This window comes from Thermobia domestica, chromosome 6 (assembly GCF_964235325.1).
Source record: "Thermobia domestica chromosome 6, izTheDome1.hap1.1, whole genome shotgun sequence".
Classification (NCBI taxonomy): domain Eukaryota; kingdom Metazoa; phylum Arthropoda; class Insecta; order Zygentoma; family Lepismatidae; genus Thermobia; species Thermobia domestica.
The window spans coordinates 172,584,175-172,602,972 of NC_137459.1; the positions used below are offsets into that span (position 1 = coordinate 172,584,175).

At 32.6% G+C, this 18,798-nt stretch overlaps 1 protein-coding gene across 50 annotated transcripts in view; it reads right to left on the reverse strand.

Moving 5' to 3' along the window:
- Positions 1-17,702, reverse strand: part of bt (projectin protein bent) — a 437,567-nt gene extending 419,865 nt beyond the window's left edge. For 47 of the 50 annotated variants that reach the window (XM_081762405.1, XM_081762424.1, XM_081762423.1 and 44 more), the window contains exons 1-3: positions 17,553-17,702; positions 5,312-5,734; positions 3,624-3,645 (exon numbers count right to left, since the gene is read on the reverse strand). In XM_081762405.1, coding sequence (XP_081618531.1) covers positions 3,624-3,645; positions 5,312-5,624 — 335 coding nt within the window. In that variant the 5' untranslated portion in view covers positions 5,625-5,734; positions 17,553-17,702. The other 3 variants (XM_081762406.1, XM_081762402.1, XM_081762401.1) reach the window with 2 other exon arrangements.
- Between the last annotated feature and the right edge of the window lie 1,096 nt (positions 17,703-18,798).

Consider the following 18,798-nt stretch of genomic DNA (forward strand, 5'->3'; position numbering starts at 1 on the left):
ATGCTTTAAATCTCACTGTGTGATCATAACTCTATTCATATATGGAAAGAAATACTGTTAGATGTAATTTCTAAGTAACGAAAGAAAGTATAAGCCTCTTTCATTTAAATGATTGTGATGAATTTCTGATCTGAAAGCATCGTGATTGACATTTGTCCTTTCACAGAGTACTGAAAAGTGAAAGACGATATTATGATAATGTGCTTCTTCTTATAAAATAAAAATCTCAAAATGGTGAAACTACTTTATGTTATTTTATTTTTATTGTAGTTTTCACAGATATGAAAGTGTCTGTCTCAAGAAAGAGAGCTAGCACAAGCTGTAGGAGATAAATTTAAGAATGACTGGCATACAAGTGTACGAAAAATCAATCTAATGAACTTAAGAAAGCAATCTCACCAAGACTATCAGAATAATCAGAAATTAACTCCCTTCTACGTTCCTACTCATCATAGAAAGCTAAAGTTTAAAAGGTTAGTTTTGGGTTTCACCAATGACATTTTATAAATGGCATTTAAGCCAGTCAATTCTTATTAATGAAAGAGACGTTAAATGCTGAATTATTTTTCGTTAAATATATTTCAGAGTGACTGTAATTTTGTATTATTTTTATTTGTTTCTGGAATGATGCTTAGAACTGAGAGGATAAGATACTTTTTTGTAAAGTTTTCGTTTAATGTTTTCTAATGTAATCATCTAAACAAATGTAATTTAAAGTTGTCTTTCGTTTCTGCTTCTAAGTTACCTTGGGTCAGCAGTTCAGTTGCAATTATATTGGAAGTACAAAATGTGTGACACACTTTTAAATTAAATAATTATATTTTGAAATATTTATATTAATTTGAATTTCATTAGTATGTAAACAAATTAAAATAAATTTTCTACAGATTGCGAATTACGTTGTTCAAATATATTTCACATAGTATACGAGGATCATTTCAGATGTTCTCGAAATGACTCACAAATGGCATCGCTAGTTCCAAACCGGATACGTTTGTTGTTTTGACCATTCTTCTTTAATGGCAAAGTTGAGTTATTGGTGGGTCAATAAACAACAGCTTAATTTATAAGTAATTGTTGTCATGCAATTACGGTACACGCGCGTATGTTTAAAAAATAACAATTTTTTGAATATCGAGACGTCATTATATATTTGATGAAGAAGGGCATAAAGGCTACATGAATATTTAATGATATGAAAAATACTCTGAAGACCTGACTCTGTTATTTTCATGTTTTTAAGTGGACATTTAAGTTTACGTACGTGCGGTCATGGAAACCTGAAAAATGATTCGCAAAACGGACGGCACAAAAGCTCCACTACACCACACATTATTGAAAACTTAATCATAGTCGTAACAAATCGTCCTTCATTTGATTTCTATTTTATATATAACTTAAAAATCAAAGACCTACAGTTCGCAATGTTTCACAAACTTGTATAGCAGCTAAGATCTACTACCATGCCAAGTTTAATTCAGACTAGACGAATTCGGTTGAACTCATACGATATATAGTATCCTTGCCATTGATTTCTCGGGGAAGAACCATATAAAGAACAGAAAGATGCACGATATGAAATTACAGGATTGCCAATTAAAGATGAGTAACATTGTGAAAGCTCCAGGAATTTAAGGTGAGTAGCATTTCAATTTTTTACCGAGAAATTGTGCAAGAAGAAATTTTCTGCAAGTTTGGTCCCATATCATCTAATGATCAAAACGAAGGAGAAAGCAAATCTGTAAATGATAACTTAGCTCATTTTGCAAAGTATCCAACTAGTTTTATGTATAGATTCGTTAACAACCATGGAACATGGGAACACCACTACAGTCTAGGAAAGAAACAGTACTCAAAGCAATGACAATATTCAGGTACTTCATCTCCAAAGAAGCCCAAGTGTATTTGTGTGAGTGTGTGTGTAGAATCTGTCATAAAAACCAAGGTTTTGGCTTTCTGGAATGCAAAAGTTATCATTCACAGAACTACCTTTCAAGTATCTTCCAGTTGATAAAACCGTTATAGCTCAATAATATGTAAAACCTTTGTACCAACTGCAGGGAAAAGTTAAGGGAAACGGTAGGATTTAACAAAGAAACTCATCTTGGATCACGATAATGCCCACTCCCACGAAGATGTGGTTGCAATTACCAGATTCAATATGTCAAAGTATGATTTGCGATCACAACAACTTCATTCACCATGTTTCGCTCCATCGCACTTCCACCTTTTCCTCAAACTGTGAAAATATGTGTTGACAGACATCGAGTTTCTTCAAGCGAAAGACATAAAAACATTAATGGAGTATCTTGGATGAATTTGATTTCTGCGATGGCGTAAACCTTTAGATCATAGTTGAGCAAAGTGTACACGTATTAATATCAATGGATAATACGTTGATCAATAAATACAATATATGAGAGTTCAATCAAAGTTTTGTACATCATTACGAGAAATTTTCAAATGACCCTCGCAACTGAACAAAATGTTAAAAATTAATAGTAGAAGTACTTGCTCAATTTCATATAATGATTTACTTAGGAACATGGATCCTGTGCGGGTAAATGCTCACTAGTGAAGCACTAATTTAACTTAAAATTAGCCTAATTATATAGAACCAGTTTAAAAGTTATTATAGTGACGGAAATTAAAAGTTAAATCATTTAGTATTTTTTCTGTGTTAGACATGTTTGAAATAAGCAATGGCAGACCTGTTGAAATCACCAGGAATTTATTTTTGACACAAATTAAATTAATTAGAATTTAATTATGAGAGTTTTTTTATCGAAGGCTATGAGCTTTACTTTAATAGAAGTTACGTTTATATTTCTTATAAGATAACAGAATGTTGGATTAATAAGCATGATCACTCTAATGGAAAATTAAGTTAATGTGATGAAATTTTATTTGGCAGCTATGTCGTAACTGTATTTGGCAGTTATGTCGAATAGTCGAAAAAATACACTGAAAATTTTGTTGTACTTGCTTTTAGTACTGTAACAAAGGGAAATAATAAACTTGATATAAGGTAAATCAAAATTTGAATAAAAGTTAGGATAATAAAGTAATAAATTAAGGCACAAATAAACTTATTACTGTTTATAATATGTTTCATGACCAAATATATATATATATATATATATACTTAAATGACGATTGTGCTGTACATACTACACATATATACATACAAAATATACATACAAGTATGATAGACACATGAATGTTTGACATATTTAGATATAAATAACAAAATAAATTGGTTTCATCCAGTTAATCAACAAATAGATATTAGCATTTTCTAATAAAACCCTCATTGTATTAATAAAAATATTAAAATTAAAGAAAAACATATTTGGTAAAAGTGTTCAGGGAGAAAGCAAAGCTGGCATACATAGGTTAGAAAAGTAGTTTCGTTTGCTACGAAGAAAAAATAGATGATTTTCAAAAAGTTAGTAGAAAAACTTACCGAGATCGTTCTGCTTCAGCGGCTGGAAATAGAAAATCAGAAAGTAGGATATGTAAGTAAAAGAGAAAAAAGACATCTAATGCAGAAAAATAGCATGGAAAAATAAGGTGTTGAGTAGTTGAGAAAAAGTCATGTGTGTGTAACGTGTGGTGCTTACCTTTCGTGAGGTTCGTCAACCGCTGAAACGAGAAAGAAAGCAAATGTATTTTCTTGTTAAGTGATCAGTGTTGAAAATATAATAATGTAAAAATACATAATAGTTTTTTTTAGGACCTAGAATGAGTACGGCTATGTAACATATTCCTTTAAATATTAATGTTTGCAATAATATTTTTGTGAAGATTTCTGTCAGATATACTGAGCCCTAATAGTTTACAATCCTTCTGATATCATGGCTCTGTTCAATTGTAAAACATTTAAAAAGAACATATGTATTACTACGTATTAGAATTATTGAAATGTTTAAGATAATTGTTCATAAATTTTCAATACTTGCAAATTACGAGAAGTATTTAAATTTTTTCGTAGTTTAAGAATCTTATTTTGTTCTTGCAAAATTCATACAGTACTATCATAGAAAAAATTGTTTAGAAGTATCGGTTGATTATAATGAATTATCGCTAATATAAAATAAAATCTTTAACTTCTCATGAAATACTTCGAATTCAATAAAAATAATGATAAACTAAATTAATTTATTATGAAATAAAGTGGAATAATTGCAATAAGAAGATATTAGAATATTCCGAGAAAACCAATGGACAGTCACAAAATCCATATTGCCTGGATTCGAATCTGAGATCCTGTGCACTAAAGGTGGTTGCTGTAGTACTGAAGCACAAAATTAGTGTACGCGTTTATATATGCTATAAATTTTATTTAATAACTGTTATTCCCCCCCCCTCAGAGTTCAATATATTTTGCTTGGTACTCTAAAGTGATTATTTGAAAGTTTCTAGTGTTTCAAATGTAATAAATTATGTGTGGAAACATACTATACTTGGAATATTCCTATTAAGAAATATTGTATTGTTACTTAATTCGAATATATATTGTATATATACAAAAGCTAATTGCATTTATTCTTTATATTGAAACAAACACTTCCTTCGTCATTATAGTTAATATCTCGTGCACAGTATGTGTATTGTTTTCGGTTTATTTTAAGAACTTCATGTAAGTAGTATTTTATGCGTAGTATTATCCAAGTTGTCAGAACTTGTTGTATTAAATTACAGTAATGCACAAAATTGTGTATTAATAAAAAATAAAAGATATATATTTCATATTTTATATAGAAAAGAATTTGCAGTGTTGTAATTTAACTTCGGTAACGTTATACATCCAACAGATAATCATTAAGTAACTCTTCAAGATTCATATGAATAAAATCAGCACATTAACGGTACAAAAATACCTATACCTATTCAATGCATGATTTTGTTTATTAATATTTTACAACTAAAATTCTTTTGATATTTATGTATAGTTTTCTTTAGATTTGATATGAATAGCTATCAAAACCAATGCGGGGCGCGGTGGCTCAGTGGTAGAGCGTTCACCTCCGGTGCTTGGGTTCCCTGGTTCGATCCCAGCTCGCGCCGTGTGGAATTTGTGGTGGACAAACACCGAACTCGTGGGTTTTCTCGGGGTTCTCCCGTTTCCTCCCATTTTCTTCATTCCACCATTTCACTTATCTCTCATTATCACCGTCTCCTTTAGCCTAACCGGCATAAGCGTGGGATATTAAACTTAAAGATTTCATTTCACTTTTTAATCAAAAACAATAAAGATAATATTGATTATACATGGAAAAACATTTTCCACTACATTGTTTATACTTACGACTGAAATTGAGGTTGATGGAGGCAGACACTTCTCCCATTTTGTTTTTGGCCTTCACTTTGTACAGCCCGGCATCAGTTTCAATTACGTCATCCAGCTCCAAGACAACAAGATACTTATTTGGTCCCACCTCCTGTATTCTCATGTAAGTCCTATGATCCTCTGACAGTTGTGTGTCTCCCCGAAACCAATTGATTGAAGGTTTCGGAGATGCAAGCAGTTGGCATTCGAAAATGAGACGATTTCCTTCATCTTCCTGCCTGAGTTGTGGCTTCTGAGTGAAGCTGGGGGCAAAATCCTCTGCCACCCCCATCCTGACCTTTCAGGGGGCGGTGGAGAGGAGGGAAGACGGTAGGAGAAAGTGTCTCCTCCTGACGAGTTACAACCAAATAAGTTGCCTCAGTGCCTCCAAGAACCCTGCTCCTGAAAAAATCAAATAAAAATATATTATTAGACCACATAGATAATAACTCTAGCAGTGTCAATTAAACAGTTGACAAATATAAAATAAACAAGCAAGTGTAGTTGTATATAAAGAAGAGACCATTTTTAAAGTCTTGTATGTGTTTTCGTTTGACCAAAAATATTTCTTAATGGTGCAATTCTCTTCCCCACCTTTACTAAGTGTAAACCGGTTATAGTTATGGATTTTGTGGAATGGAATTGAGTGTTCAGTATATGAAAAATTAAAGCGATAACTTTGATGTAATGAAATATAAGCTTCTAGATTATATTGTTCATATTCACTTTGCTTAAATGTATTTGTAATCCATTCTGAGTCTAAAGCTTAATGCTATCTTTGGTAAATAAGTAATTTCCTTCAGTAGTAATAGTAAGGATAGTGTCACGATATTCATCCAGAATGAGTAAGAACACAAAAAAGGTATATGTGGAATGGCTTCAAAAGTATTCTAACCCATTGTCATATCTGGATGTACTTACGTTAACTATCGTAACATGTAAAATGTATGCAGAATATATTACTTATTACATGTTACGGTATATATCAGGACTATGTATTAATATAAATTTATAAATCATGGATACGTGGTGGAAGCTAATGGTGTATCATCTAAAAGTAAACTCATCTTAACATTTACGTCGTTCGTTTGGGTTTCTTGCCGATACGTAGGAAGTCGAAAATCCGAACTAATTGGGACCACAGAAATAAATATGTGTGACAAACAATTACATATAAATGAGCTTTTGTAAAAACACTGACTTCGCACAACACCGACGGACAACCCTATTGTTTGTTTATCGCTAGCGCTAAGACGAAATGTAAAAAGCTTCTAGGAACCGCGTTCAAATTTTTGACGTTTCGGATTTTTGACATTCGGATTATCGACGTCCTACTGTACTTTCTTCCCGATTTGTTTGCTTACTTAAGACATCTTGAAGGCCATAATATTATTTCGTGTTTCCGCATTACAGAAGACGTATTTTACGGATATATAATGTTGGATCGCGGTGGGTCAGTGGTACAGCGCTCATTTCTAGTGCATGGGGTCCCTGGTTCGATTCCAGCCCGCACCAAGTGAACTTGTGGTGGACTAACACTGGGTTCGTGCTTCTCGGGGTTCTCCCATTTCCTCCCACTTTCAACATTTCACCTTTATCATCCATCTCATCATCAAGGTCTCCCTTAGCCTCGATGCATGATCGTACGGCGTTAAACTAAAAAATTGTTAATGCATACACATTAGCAACTTTGTAGTTATAATTAATAATACAAAAGAAACCATGAAATGAAAAAAATATATTACATTATCATTGTCACTTATAAGATTTTAATGTATTTGATGTAAAAGTTTAACGTAATTTAGAATAGTAAAGTTGGAATCTAACTTGTATTCATGTGCGATGGAGACAGTGCTAGCTGTACGAAAATTATAATTTGTAAGTTGCAAAAGAACTGGGCGGCAATTATTTGTTGTGCTGCACTGAATATGAAAAGTTGATGCTAAGACCTATTATCCGAAGTATTATTATCTTCTCGTTTGTTTATTTGTTTGTTTGGAGTTTACAACACAGGACATGATTAGGATATGATTGGGAGTAAAACAAATCTTGGTTAACAGACTTGGTAAACAAACGAACTTGTTTTCCTACAAGTTAACACAAAGTTACGCCTAGGCTAAAATGAACTGGAAAATGGGGTATATCGGACAGAAGTATGTATCTTATTTATCAAAAATAATTTTTATTCTAATTTCAATATCCATTTTTTGTTTCCTTTCAATTTATCACAACAGTTCGTTTCTATTTTACATAATGTGAACCAGCAGGACGTATGTTCAATTTTTAGCATATTAATGTGTGTCGAATTATGTATATGAGCTTTCGAGCTCATTCTCAAAAGCTAGCAGGAAACTAAGATTCGATTCCAGGTGAAAGTAAATGTGATTTAGATTTCACATTTAGCTCTCACTTCTTATATAGCCACATGCTTTAAAAGGGATATAAAACTCTAAACAATCGAACAAGTAATTCCAAATGCATTTGCACAAAACTGTTGCCGTGCGTTAAATTTCATGCATTTTAATATGGAATGTTTTAGCTATGCGTTATGTGTAAGCGAACCATACACTATAAGTTGTTCCAAGTATGTAAAAAAATCTCATTTCTTTCTACTGGTACACTTTCTATTTGCAGATTTAGATGTTCAAGCTTTTGACATCTTCAAATATTAAAAAAAAATCTACTCTATACAAGATGGAAAAATATTTTGATAGTAAAAAAATAGTTATATACATAAACATTACACATATTTTTAATGTCTTTTGTATGTTAAAAATGTATGTAATCGCTAATCTGTTATTTTTCTCTGCTTTAGTGCGAAAAATCCGAGTTCCATTTCTAGTTAAAGTGCATGTGGTTTAGATTTCGCGTTGAAAATCTACATTTGTGTCTCATATAGCAGCAGTTGAAAGGAATGTCAAAATGCGTACAAGCAGGCAAGTGTATACAGAATTTAAATAATAATTAATTGAAGATATGCTCGTTTATATTAGCACATAGACGTTAGAAAAAAGACTAAAACGATAATTTATGGAGAAAAGATCATGTATCATGTGCCTTTTTGCTGCTTTGTAAAATTTAGGTTGTATTTCTGCTAATTCTAACACATTTTTCACCGAACCGAATCTCAATTCTCCCTATTGCTTATACTTTCCGCTCTGCATCAGTTATATGTGGGTTGCATACCTGTAAGGCATTATTCAACTGAAAGTTACAAGAAAACTACTTCAACTTGATTATAATAGCCACTATTTCCCAAAGACTTTGGCTCGCTGTACTATAGATTAAAATTGTCCTTAATTAAGAGTTGTACCCATTTATTTTTTTATGTTTGCCCACCAATTAACTTGCGGTTACACAGTTCAAATTTAAATATGGTTACGGGCCTTGTCTTAACAATAAATAGCAAACTACGATCATGTTCAGCATCACCATTATCCGTTTTGAAATAAATGCATTGAAACAATGCAGCTTCTAAGTTGCAATTAAATTGACACAATGCTTTTAAATCTCCAAGCTGCCTGCACGCTTGCGTCATCTATTGGCGTCAGGCAACGAACGAGCGACACCTATTAAGACGACTGTGAACTATTAGAAGTGTAACACACACTGAGGCGTCCTCCTATTATAATAAGGATTATTATCATATTATATAATCGAATCTACTTCGCGTTAAGGTTTTCGTAGTTGTTTCTAAGTCCGTTACAAATATCTACATATTTCTCTTAAATTACAAAATAATGTAAATAACAAGAAGTATCTCCACTAAGAGCGAATAAAGTTAACCATCTTCAAAAGATATATAGTTACAAATTTTAATATTATTAGACAAATATTGGAAGTTCATTGTGATTAGTTACAAATTATTTATAACGTGAAACAATTGTGATAGGGAGGCACTCAGAAAACAAAGTTAATCTTTATTTAATGTAGTTTGACAGCTGCTGAAAGGGTTGAATATACTTTCACTATCAGATTGTTATTGCTAACAGGAAAATGTTAAGTATGTAACAGGATTGTTATTGCTAACAGGAAAATGTAACCAGTTTTTTTCTGGTCAGTAATTTCTTATTTTAAAGTATTTTGTCTTGTCAGTATCTTATCTTTGAATTGTCACTTACGATTTGTTGGAGCTTAATGTCCCTGCCAAGGCTGTGTAATACGTGGGTTTCTAGTTTATATTAGATCCGAATACCATCTCCTAGCAAAATTCAATCTATGTATCCAATATCGTAGGTAGAAACTAATCATTCAGCAATGGCTTCCTCGTGGTTACATGATTAATATATGAGCTTTTGATGCGGGAGATCCTAGTTTCATTTCTGATGGGGACTCATATGGTTAGTATCCCATATTAAGCTGCAGATACATCTTTCATGTTGTTTAGCCTTACTGCTGAAAGGGACATTGAACTTTAAATTAACCACCAACCAAGCTAACCTTATAGGAACACGGAAGTAATCTATGCTGTGTTGTATGTACCAAAATCGATGTTATTTTCACATATATCAACATTTGTTACAGTGTTTGGTCATCAGGACAGTTTGTTTGTTTGAAAGCAATCTCCTACAGTGGGTTTTGAAAATAGATTTATTTTACAGGTGAAATAACACTTCATTACGTCTATTATTTTGAAGCCAGATAGCAAAAAAATATATTTAGTTTTCGGTGCTTAATTTAATATAAGGCATAACTCCACCAAATGACATAATTTTATGATAAATAGTAAATACTATGCAAGTGCTTCTGTTATAAAAAAAATCCTAGTAAGTGTCTGTTTCACTTGAAGAGATTTGTAGATTAGAATATTTATGTCCAAGGGACTAAGAGTTGTAAGGCAGCAGGAAAGACGTCTCTAAGAAGCTAAACCATTCTCCTTCGTAAATTTGTTTTTATTCTGCAATTTCAGGAACTTCAGTAATTTTTAGAATTGACGTCAGACGTTGCACCACGAAATGAATAACATTTGAGTTTTAAAAAATTTTTCAGGAAGTAACAAATCATTCATATTTATGTTGCGCTTCCACTTTAGAAGAGATACGTGTTTGTTTAGTTTTGTATTCGCTTCATTAAATTTATCGTTTGTTGAACTTGGACACACTGACAGATACTGTGCAAAGCACGTGCTGCAGAATAAGTATACGAAGATAGTAGACTTTTACTCCCAAAATTAGAAACTTTGCGCAGATACAAATTTCGTATCTCAAGCGACATAGATAAATGCCATTTCTTGTTCTTATCCTGGAAAATATTTCAACTGGCATTAAAAGGTGTTTAGAGAAAGGCGCTGTTATGTTCAAAGCAAATGAACTAAACTTCTCTTCCTAGTTATTTTTGCCCACTGAAGTAAATACATAAATTTAATTCATGAGATTATATAAAGCACTGTAATTAAGTGAAGATGAAATGTATTGTAATATATAATAATACGAAAACAGACTGCCAATTCTAGAAAGAACTGAAAATTAGTGATTTTCTTAAGAAATATGTACGAAGAAATTGGAGCGGAAGTGAGTTGTGTCTACTAATAAAACTAACAAATGAAGTCTTTCCTGTCAATGTTTTCTGGCAAGCTTGTGGTCTATATGAGTATCATAATTCCAAGAACATTTCCTTAGGTATATTAATATATGAAAATTTCAAGCACCGTATGTTTTCTCCGTATAAAAATAAGTTTTAGTCTTTCATTTTCAATTTCACAAAAGTTAACAGTTGATAGTTTCATATACATAATCCCAATAAAATGAAGGAAGCAGCAAGATTCAAGGCACTATTTCTGCATTTGTCTGGCAGGATCGGAAATTTCTGTCGGAGCTGGCTAGACTACTTTGAGGGAAAGTCACGTCCACTTGACTTCTACTTAAGACGAAACAACAGACTGATCATTAACCATGGAACACGTTGGATGGCATGAGTTAATTTGCAACATATCCAAGTAGCATAAAAAATAACTTCCTAGCGGTATATCCAACAAAGGACTTGGAAGTAAGCATAATATTGCTGCTAACATTCTAAAATAATGTTTCAAAGGATCTCACCATTCCATTCAACGTGAAGATTATTGTATCTAGTTAAAGATAAAACGAATTTTGGAAAGAAAAATATGTTTTCAATATATGCTAGCAAAAATTGAAATTTAACTGACTAGAAAACGCATAGCATATCATAGCATATCAAAACTTGCTTTAATCTAGGACCAATCCTATTTTATTTTGATCAGGATCTTATTTAATAAGTTCTTAAATATGTTTGTAGTACATTTTAATTTTTAGTCATGTGGTGCACTGTCCAGTCACTGAATAGAAGTTACACAGGTCAATCGAGTAGTTCTCACCATCGTTGTTCATAGTAAAAAACCTACTCATGGAATAAGAAGATAATATTTCATTATTTATTCACTGAAATTATCATAATCTCTTAAAACAAGAAGTATCAAATTACACTATTTTTTATTAAGATAACATTTAGATTATCATTTACAAGGTAAATAAATGTTGGTGCTTTAAAATTTTATATCCTAAAGTTTGTAAGAAAAAAGTAACAGAAAGACAAGAAGAATGAAATGTGTAAACAGGCCATAACCCGTAAAGTCTTATCAACGAAAAGTAAAACCAAATTCCTCTTTTACTTGTGTAAATTATATAATTATTAAGAGCTTTATGTAAATGTGATTTCACTAAATTTTCAAAAAAGTCACCTTGCGTCAGACGTCCATTATCAATATAATCTATCTATTGGGACATTAAGAAAAAAATGTGTTTACTATTTCTGTCTAGACTTAATGTAACAGATCGAAATTTAGTTCTTTAATTATTTAATGCTCTCAAAAGAGATTGAGTATAATCAGTCTAGGATATATCTACGCGAGCATTTATATTGGAAGCTTAGCAAAATTATTAAGACTAGAAACATAATTTTCACTACCTCCAAAGTAAATAAAGATCATCTACTGTCTAAAACTCTTGTTTGCAATTATACTTTTACTGTTACAAATAATTTTATGTGTTTACTTTGATATTACTAATAATGCGCATGCTATATATTTGACTCCTAATCAGGAAACATCAGAGTTTTATTGTTGATTTGATTAAGTTTAGCAACCCTTTCAAGTACCGAGGCTATGAGATGTGGACCTATAATTTAATATGAATCCAAACCATCTAGTACAGTCAAGTTTTAATGCTCTCCCATCGGGAATCAAACCCAGGATCACGTACATCAAGAGTGTACGTGGTTGTCCTAGGCTAAGCGGGAAGGTCATTGGAGTTTTATTTCAGTGGATCGGACTAATGTTTGGCTGACCCATTATTCAAAACTTTACGCATTCTTTTATGAATGGGCAGAAAAAGGAGTTGAATGTGTGTGTTTATGTCGATTATGTAAATTGTGATCCTCATCCTGCTTCCGCAGTGTTATCGTGACATCTCACTTTCGATTTGGAAGAATATTAAGCACATAACAATTACTCTTTCAGTCATACTTTCTGAAAATTCCTTCTATTCTATTACATTTTGAAAACAATACAAAAAGCACATATACCGCTTCGCCATTTTTGAGAAAATCAACACAAAATTTCAGCATTTTTAAAATTTTGTTTACCACAGAAGTCCAGGATTTTTAAATTTTACTACACGGATTACAGTTCACAATTTTGATGAAAGTGACTCTTAAGACAGTTTTTCTATTATTTTTTTGATAACGATAATAAATTTTTAGAAAACTATATTTTTTCCTCTCGCTTTTCGGAAAAAAGAAAGAAAACAAACAAAACCTAAGGGTAGCTTAAAGTCTAATTGTGCTTCAAGTCTAGCTGTAATTATTTCAAATTTAGTTTCCCTTTATTAATTGTCTAAGCTTTATATAATTAACCACTTATTTCAGTTTCTCATACATCAGGCCCTTTTAAAATTTCTATTGTATTATATTGTATTGCACTTAAGTGTTACAAATTAGTTGGAATTTAATATTATCATAACTTACTGGAAGAATTATTAAAGTTAGAGCAGCATATCACGAATAATTATTTCTCGATATAATAATCAAAATTAATTGAATTGGCAAATCAATAAATACACAGACACATTTTTATTGTGGCTAAGTTCTAGTAATGTACTGAATATTAGACCTTTCAGTCTATTTTATTATTTAAGATACTATTTGAATAGGCGATACAAAGTTTCCTTGTCTAGTGTGATCGAGAACGGAGTGCAACGATTACTCGAAATATTTTTTTTAATATATGCTATTAAATGTAAGTTGTTTTCATTTTAATTTTTCATTTGAAATAAGAAAGTTTAAGAAATGCACCTTGGTAGAAATCTATTGTTTTATACAGAAGAGTTTTCTATTTAGTTGTTTCTGGTTTCTAAATAAAATAGGCTAAAATTTAAAACATTTTTATCGTGAAGGAGCAAGATGGGAAACTACAACTGAAGTACTACTCACAAATTTTCAGTGTGATACAGAATTTCATAATTTATTTTTGAAACAGCTAACAAAATGTCAAATGTATTAACTTGTAATTTTGGAATTTTCTGTGTCTTATAAGTTCAACATTTGTGGTTGGATATCAAAATAACAAATTAGTAAGAATTTATTATTCTCATAACTTACTGGAAGAATGATTGCGAAGGAAATAACAATTATGTATTCAAAATAATTGTTTTGTAATATGTTGCTCTAACTTTAATGTTCTGCAAAACACTGTAAAGTCTTTATGTTGAGGTTATCAAAATATTTTTTAAAATATCTAGTTATAAGTACAAAGAAAATGTGAATTTAATCGGAAAACTATAGATAAACAGGCTCTTGTTGTCTATTATTAATAAATAATTTTATTTATTTTTTATTTTTTTTTAAAAAATGAAGAGACTATCACAAATTTCGCACTCATTTGAAAGAAAGGAAGACTATGGGAGCTGATGTTTGTCACTCCTATCAATAAGAACTTACGATATTCTAATGCGCCCCACCAAAATAGTTAAATACTTGAACATTATGTTTGAATAGGTTTATGGCACACGATCACTTAAATAATGCAAAATAAAAGCTAATAAACTCCTTCATATCTTTAAACGTTCAACAAAATGAAATAGGATCTTAATACCACATATTATTGGCAGTTCCTACAAAGCATTTCTGAGGACAGTATTTGAATATTATTTTCCTGCCTGCATTGCTGCACCTGCATCTTATTACGACATAAACATACAATTGTCGAGCCAGCATTCCGTATCGCTTTCCTTCTTCCACTAATTATCCGTACGCATGTTCTATTTTCTCTCATATTCTTTTGTGTTCTTAATGATACCATCTTGAAATACTCTAAACCAGATTCATGGGCAGCTAGCATGCTTGAGCGGTCTAAGGCAAGAGTCTGATGATTGTAAGCCATGTCTGTCGTTAGTTCGAATCCTGTTTAGAGTGTGGGTATACTTTCCCATTCATTCAATTATCATCATTCATTTCTCAACGTAGGGGGGCGCGGTGGCTCAGTGGTAGAGCGTTCACCTCTTGGTGCTTGGGGTCCCGGGTTCGATTCCAGCCTCCGCCAAGTGAACTTTGTGGTGGACAAACACCGTGCTCGTGGGTTTTCTCGGGGTTCTCCCGTTTCCTTCCACTTTCTTCATTCCACCATTTCACTCATCTCTCATTATCACCGTCTCCTTTAGCCTAACCGGCATAACTGTGGGACGTAAAACTTAAAGATTTCATTTCATTTTCATTTCTCAACGTATTCTATAGCCTAAAGGACATAAACGTGGAACGTAAAATTTAAATATAAGATAAATAAATAAAGCAAGATCCCTTACTGAACCCTCACATATTATCAGCTTTAACTTCTTGAGAAGATCTGTTATCTCATGCTCTTCCCATTGCATCCACACTGTATTGCTATTCTAATTTCATTGGTAAAATATATTTCCTGATCATCTTGATCTCATGGAAGAGTATTGTGTGCTTTTCCTTTTACGTAACATATTTCCATAATTACTTCCGCCGTAACTAGGAGAACTCCCTCGTCTTCATTAGCCTAAAACACCTACGCACAAGATAACTAAATACGTTTCTACTAACGTGATCTCTGTTATATGTATTAACTTTCTAGAGCTCAATTATGGCTATATGGATAGTGTACGCGTCACAGGTGCGGGAGACTCGGACTCGATTCCCGGTGGGAGATTAAGCGGCTTGAATTTCACGCTAAGCTGTAGGTCCATGCCTCGTATAGCTTTAATGCTAAACAGGATGTTAAGTTCTAATCCAATCAAAAAAATATTAACTTTCAGCAAGTAAGGTACAATAGCAAATCTTTGATCATTCACTCATTCTTTGCATCACCTTTGCCCATCATGTCTTTTCTCAAGGAGGTTGAAGCCCTCTAAACGTTGCTGGCCTTTGAGATAACTTATTTAAACAATGAGAGTTTTTAAATGTTGCTATAAGCTGCTGTTTTACAAAAAAAAAAAAAAAAAAAAAACTCCTAGTAATTGCAATGTATCACTTTTAATTTTGGTACAAACAATCCTTATAATTTTATAGAATGTCGAAAATCATATGAAGCGAATGTCGGAATGATACCTTAAAGCATTAGCTTCCCTTTTTAAATATATTTTCCATAAATAAAAATTTTTGCTGAGTGACGCGATCATTCAGTCGAAAGATAGTCTTTAAGTTGTGGATCAGAAAATAAAGTACACACGAGAGTTAATTATTATTCCTTGATAGTTCATGAGACAGATTTAATACTGTTACAGAAAAATTCTGTAGAGATTCAAAATATTTCACTGTTTTAAGTCAAAGAATGAAAAGTATAGAAGAACACTTTTACGAATTATGATTTTTATTTTGCATTATCTAAGGGAAGCGGAACTCTACCTATACTGTGTACGAGTGGGTAAGTACCATTAATAATATTACACACCCACAAATAATGCGTCTTCTTGTATACGAACAATCTAAATTAACCCCATAATTACCCTAGAATTTCTATCTAATTATCTTTCATTAACCTAAGATATTCTCACACCCATAGGCTCGGCTCACAAACATTAGTCGTGCCTTCTAAGGTGCAAGAGCCTTACCCTAATCCGTTTTTATACCCGAAAAAATTGTACTGCGAAGAAGAGTTTAGTTATTGTCGAGTTATTTCGGGTCATGATTTTGTTCTAGAAAACCTCAATGTGTAACAATAATATAATGACACCTTCTGTAGCGATCACTGTGAAACTTATGTGTTGAAAAAGCGTTTAAATATTTTTAAGTTCTTCCTTAGTTCCAGTGGAACTTGAAATCTATTTCCCTGAAAGATGGTGTAGCGTTGTATATAGTTGATAGCTTTGAGTTAACGTATTTAATAAAAATGATAATGGGAGTCGTGGTTGAAATTTTCTTCAGTGTATTCTATGTGTAGATCAGACTATTGTTTCCACTTGTGAATCAATACACCACGAGTATTCATATCACTTGCTTTTCAAGTACAGATTATCCATATCATTAAACTTTGATGAATTCACTACACTTATTTAGTAGCTTATATTTCCGACATCTTCTGAAAGTGTCGTCGTCCTTGATGCTTTCCATAATTCACTCGAATCACACAGCAAAAAAAATCAAAGTTTGAAATTATTGCGCACTCGTTTTCCATTCCCGAGAATTTAACTGCACAAGCAGAACTTTCACTCTAGCAAACACATTGTGAATCATACTATTCCTTTATTATACACACATACACTCTGTACATACACATATACATATTTCATAAGATGAAGCACTGTGTCAAGCATTGTTACAATTGTAACACTTCAAAAATATACGTATATATACGTTTGCTCGCACTGTGTTATTTCTAAATAATATGAAATATATTACTTACAATTAAAATTCATTAGGTTGTTAGTTCACATGGCAGGTTGGGGTGATTATGGACAACAATAACAATGGCAATAAACAGCTTGAAATAAAGCAATATAAAACACGTAGCAACAGCTAAATTATTTCAAGCGTAGTCCGGGAAAACAGAGAGGCTGGGTACGTTCGAGGGATATGTGGAACAGAATAAACTCCAAACACCGGAAGCACACCTTGCATAACTCGTAATCCCGCAGAAATCACTGTCAATTTCTCGTTAAGTGGTGTTATAGTCGTAGCAGCGAGTGAAGAGGCACTAAGTTGTTAAATGCAGTGAAATCGGCACGAATATCAGAATCAGCAAACTTACCGAGACCGGAGAGATGATTTCGGACAAACCCAGTTCGTAAACTTGACTGCGACTGCTACACCTAGCGGACTGCAGGAGTAACCAATGGGAGACTAAAATAACCCAGTCGTAAGTGAGGCATTCCAACAGTCCGCCCCGGAACACGGTAATCCTATAGCTCTACTGGTCGCGCCATATAAGTAACTAGGGGCTTGGCAATGCTTCTGGAAGTCCGGGAACCCGCACTCTTCAAACTTATGTTAAGTAACAGTGTAACGTGGATGATGAGCGAGGAGCTTCCTTCACTATCTGACGAAACCGAACGAGCCTCCTACCACCTGTGGGTGGATGATCACATTATGCAAGTTTTTGTCTTTGTTCCTCCCCTTCGATGCCAAGTTTAACTCATCAGATGGATCACACTGAATGCTATGATAAACGCAACCTACATTGTGTTATTCTAAGTAGGATAAGATTTACTTTTTTCAAAAATAATTTTTAGATGAATATTTAAAATTCTGAAGCATTCTTTGCAGCTTGACAAAAAACACAATCGAGACATATTGAAGTCAACTGTTCACATGAATTCTTGTACTGCATTCAACAACATAAATCTTACTTTATGAACGCACAATGGAAAACAAACGAAGGAGAGATCGAGATTAGAACGAAAGCTCAAATACTAGAACACAATTGCTGTGACAATTGATCGGAATTATCACTGAAATCTCACGTGCTCAGTGAACTAAATTTGTCGCTTAGAAATTTCAGCCTATTATGAATAACTTCAAATGCAGTCTGTTTAAAATTATATTTTATTAATAATAGGACCCGTAACTAGATGAAAACTAATGGGGTAAAACCACCCTGGAATTGTCAGTTGGAATTTTTCAATTATATTTGAGAATATTTCATATATGCATATTTAAAATTTACTTTATATTATCTAACTGAAATGCCCGTTCTTAGTACGGGAACAATAGGTTTATAGAAAACATTTGAAAGATATATTTAAAGCTCCGATATATGAACATCATATTCTAATAATTGTAATCCTCACAACTTCTACTTCGTATCTCTTGTTTATCCTTCTAGATTAAATAGTAAAAACGACGAAACAAGTGTCTAATTATTTTAAACGAAAAGCAAAATTCCAAAAAGCATATGTCTAACTTTAAAAGGAAGAGCGGTGGCTTAATGGAACAGGGTTCACCTCCGGTACGTGGCGTCCCTGATTTCATCTCAGCTCGCATCAAGTGGACTTTGT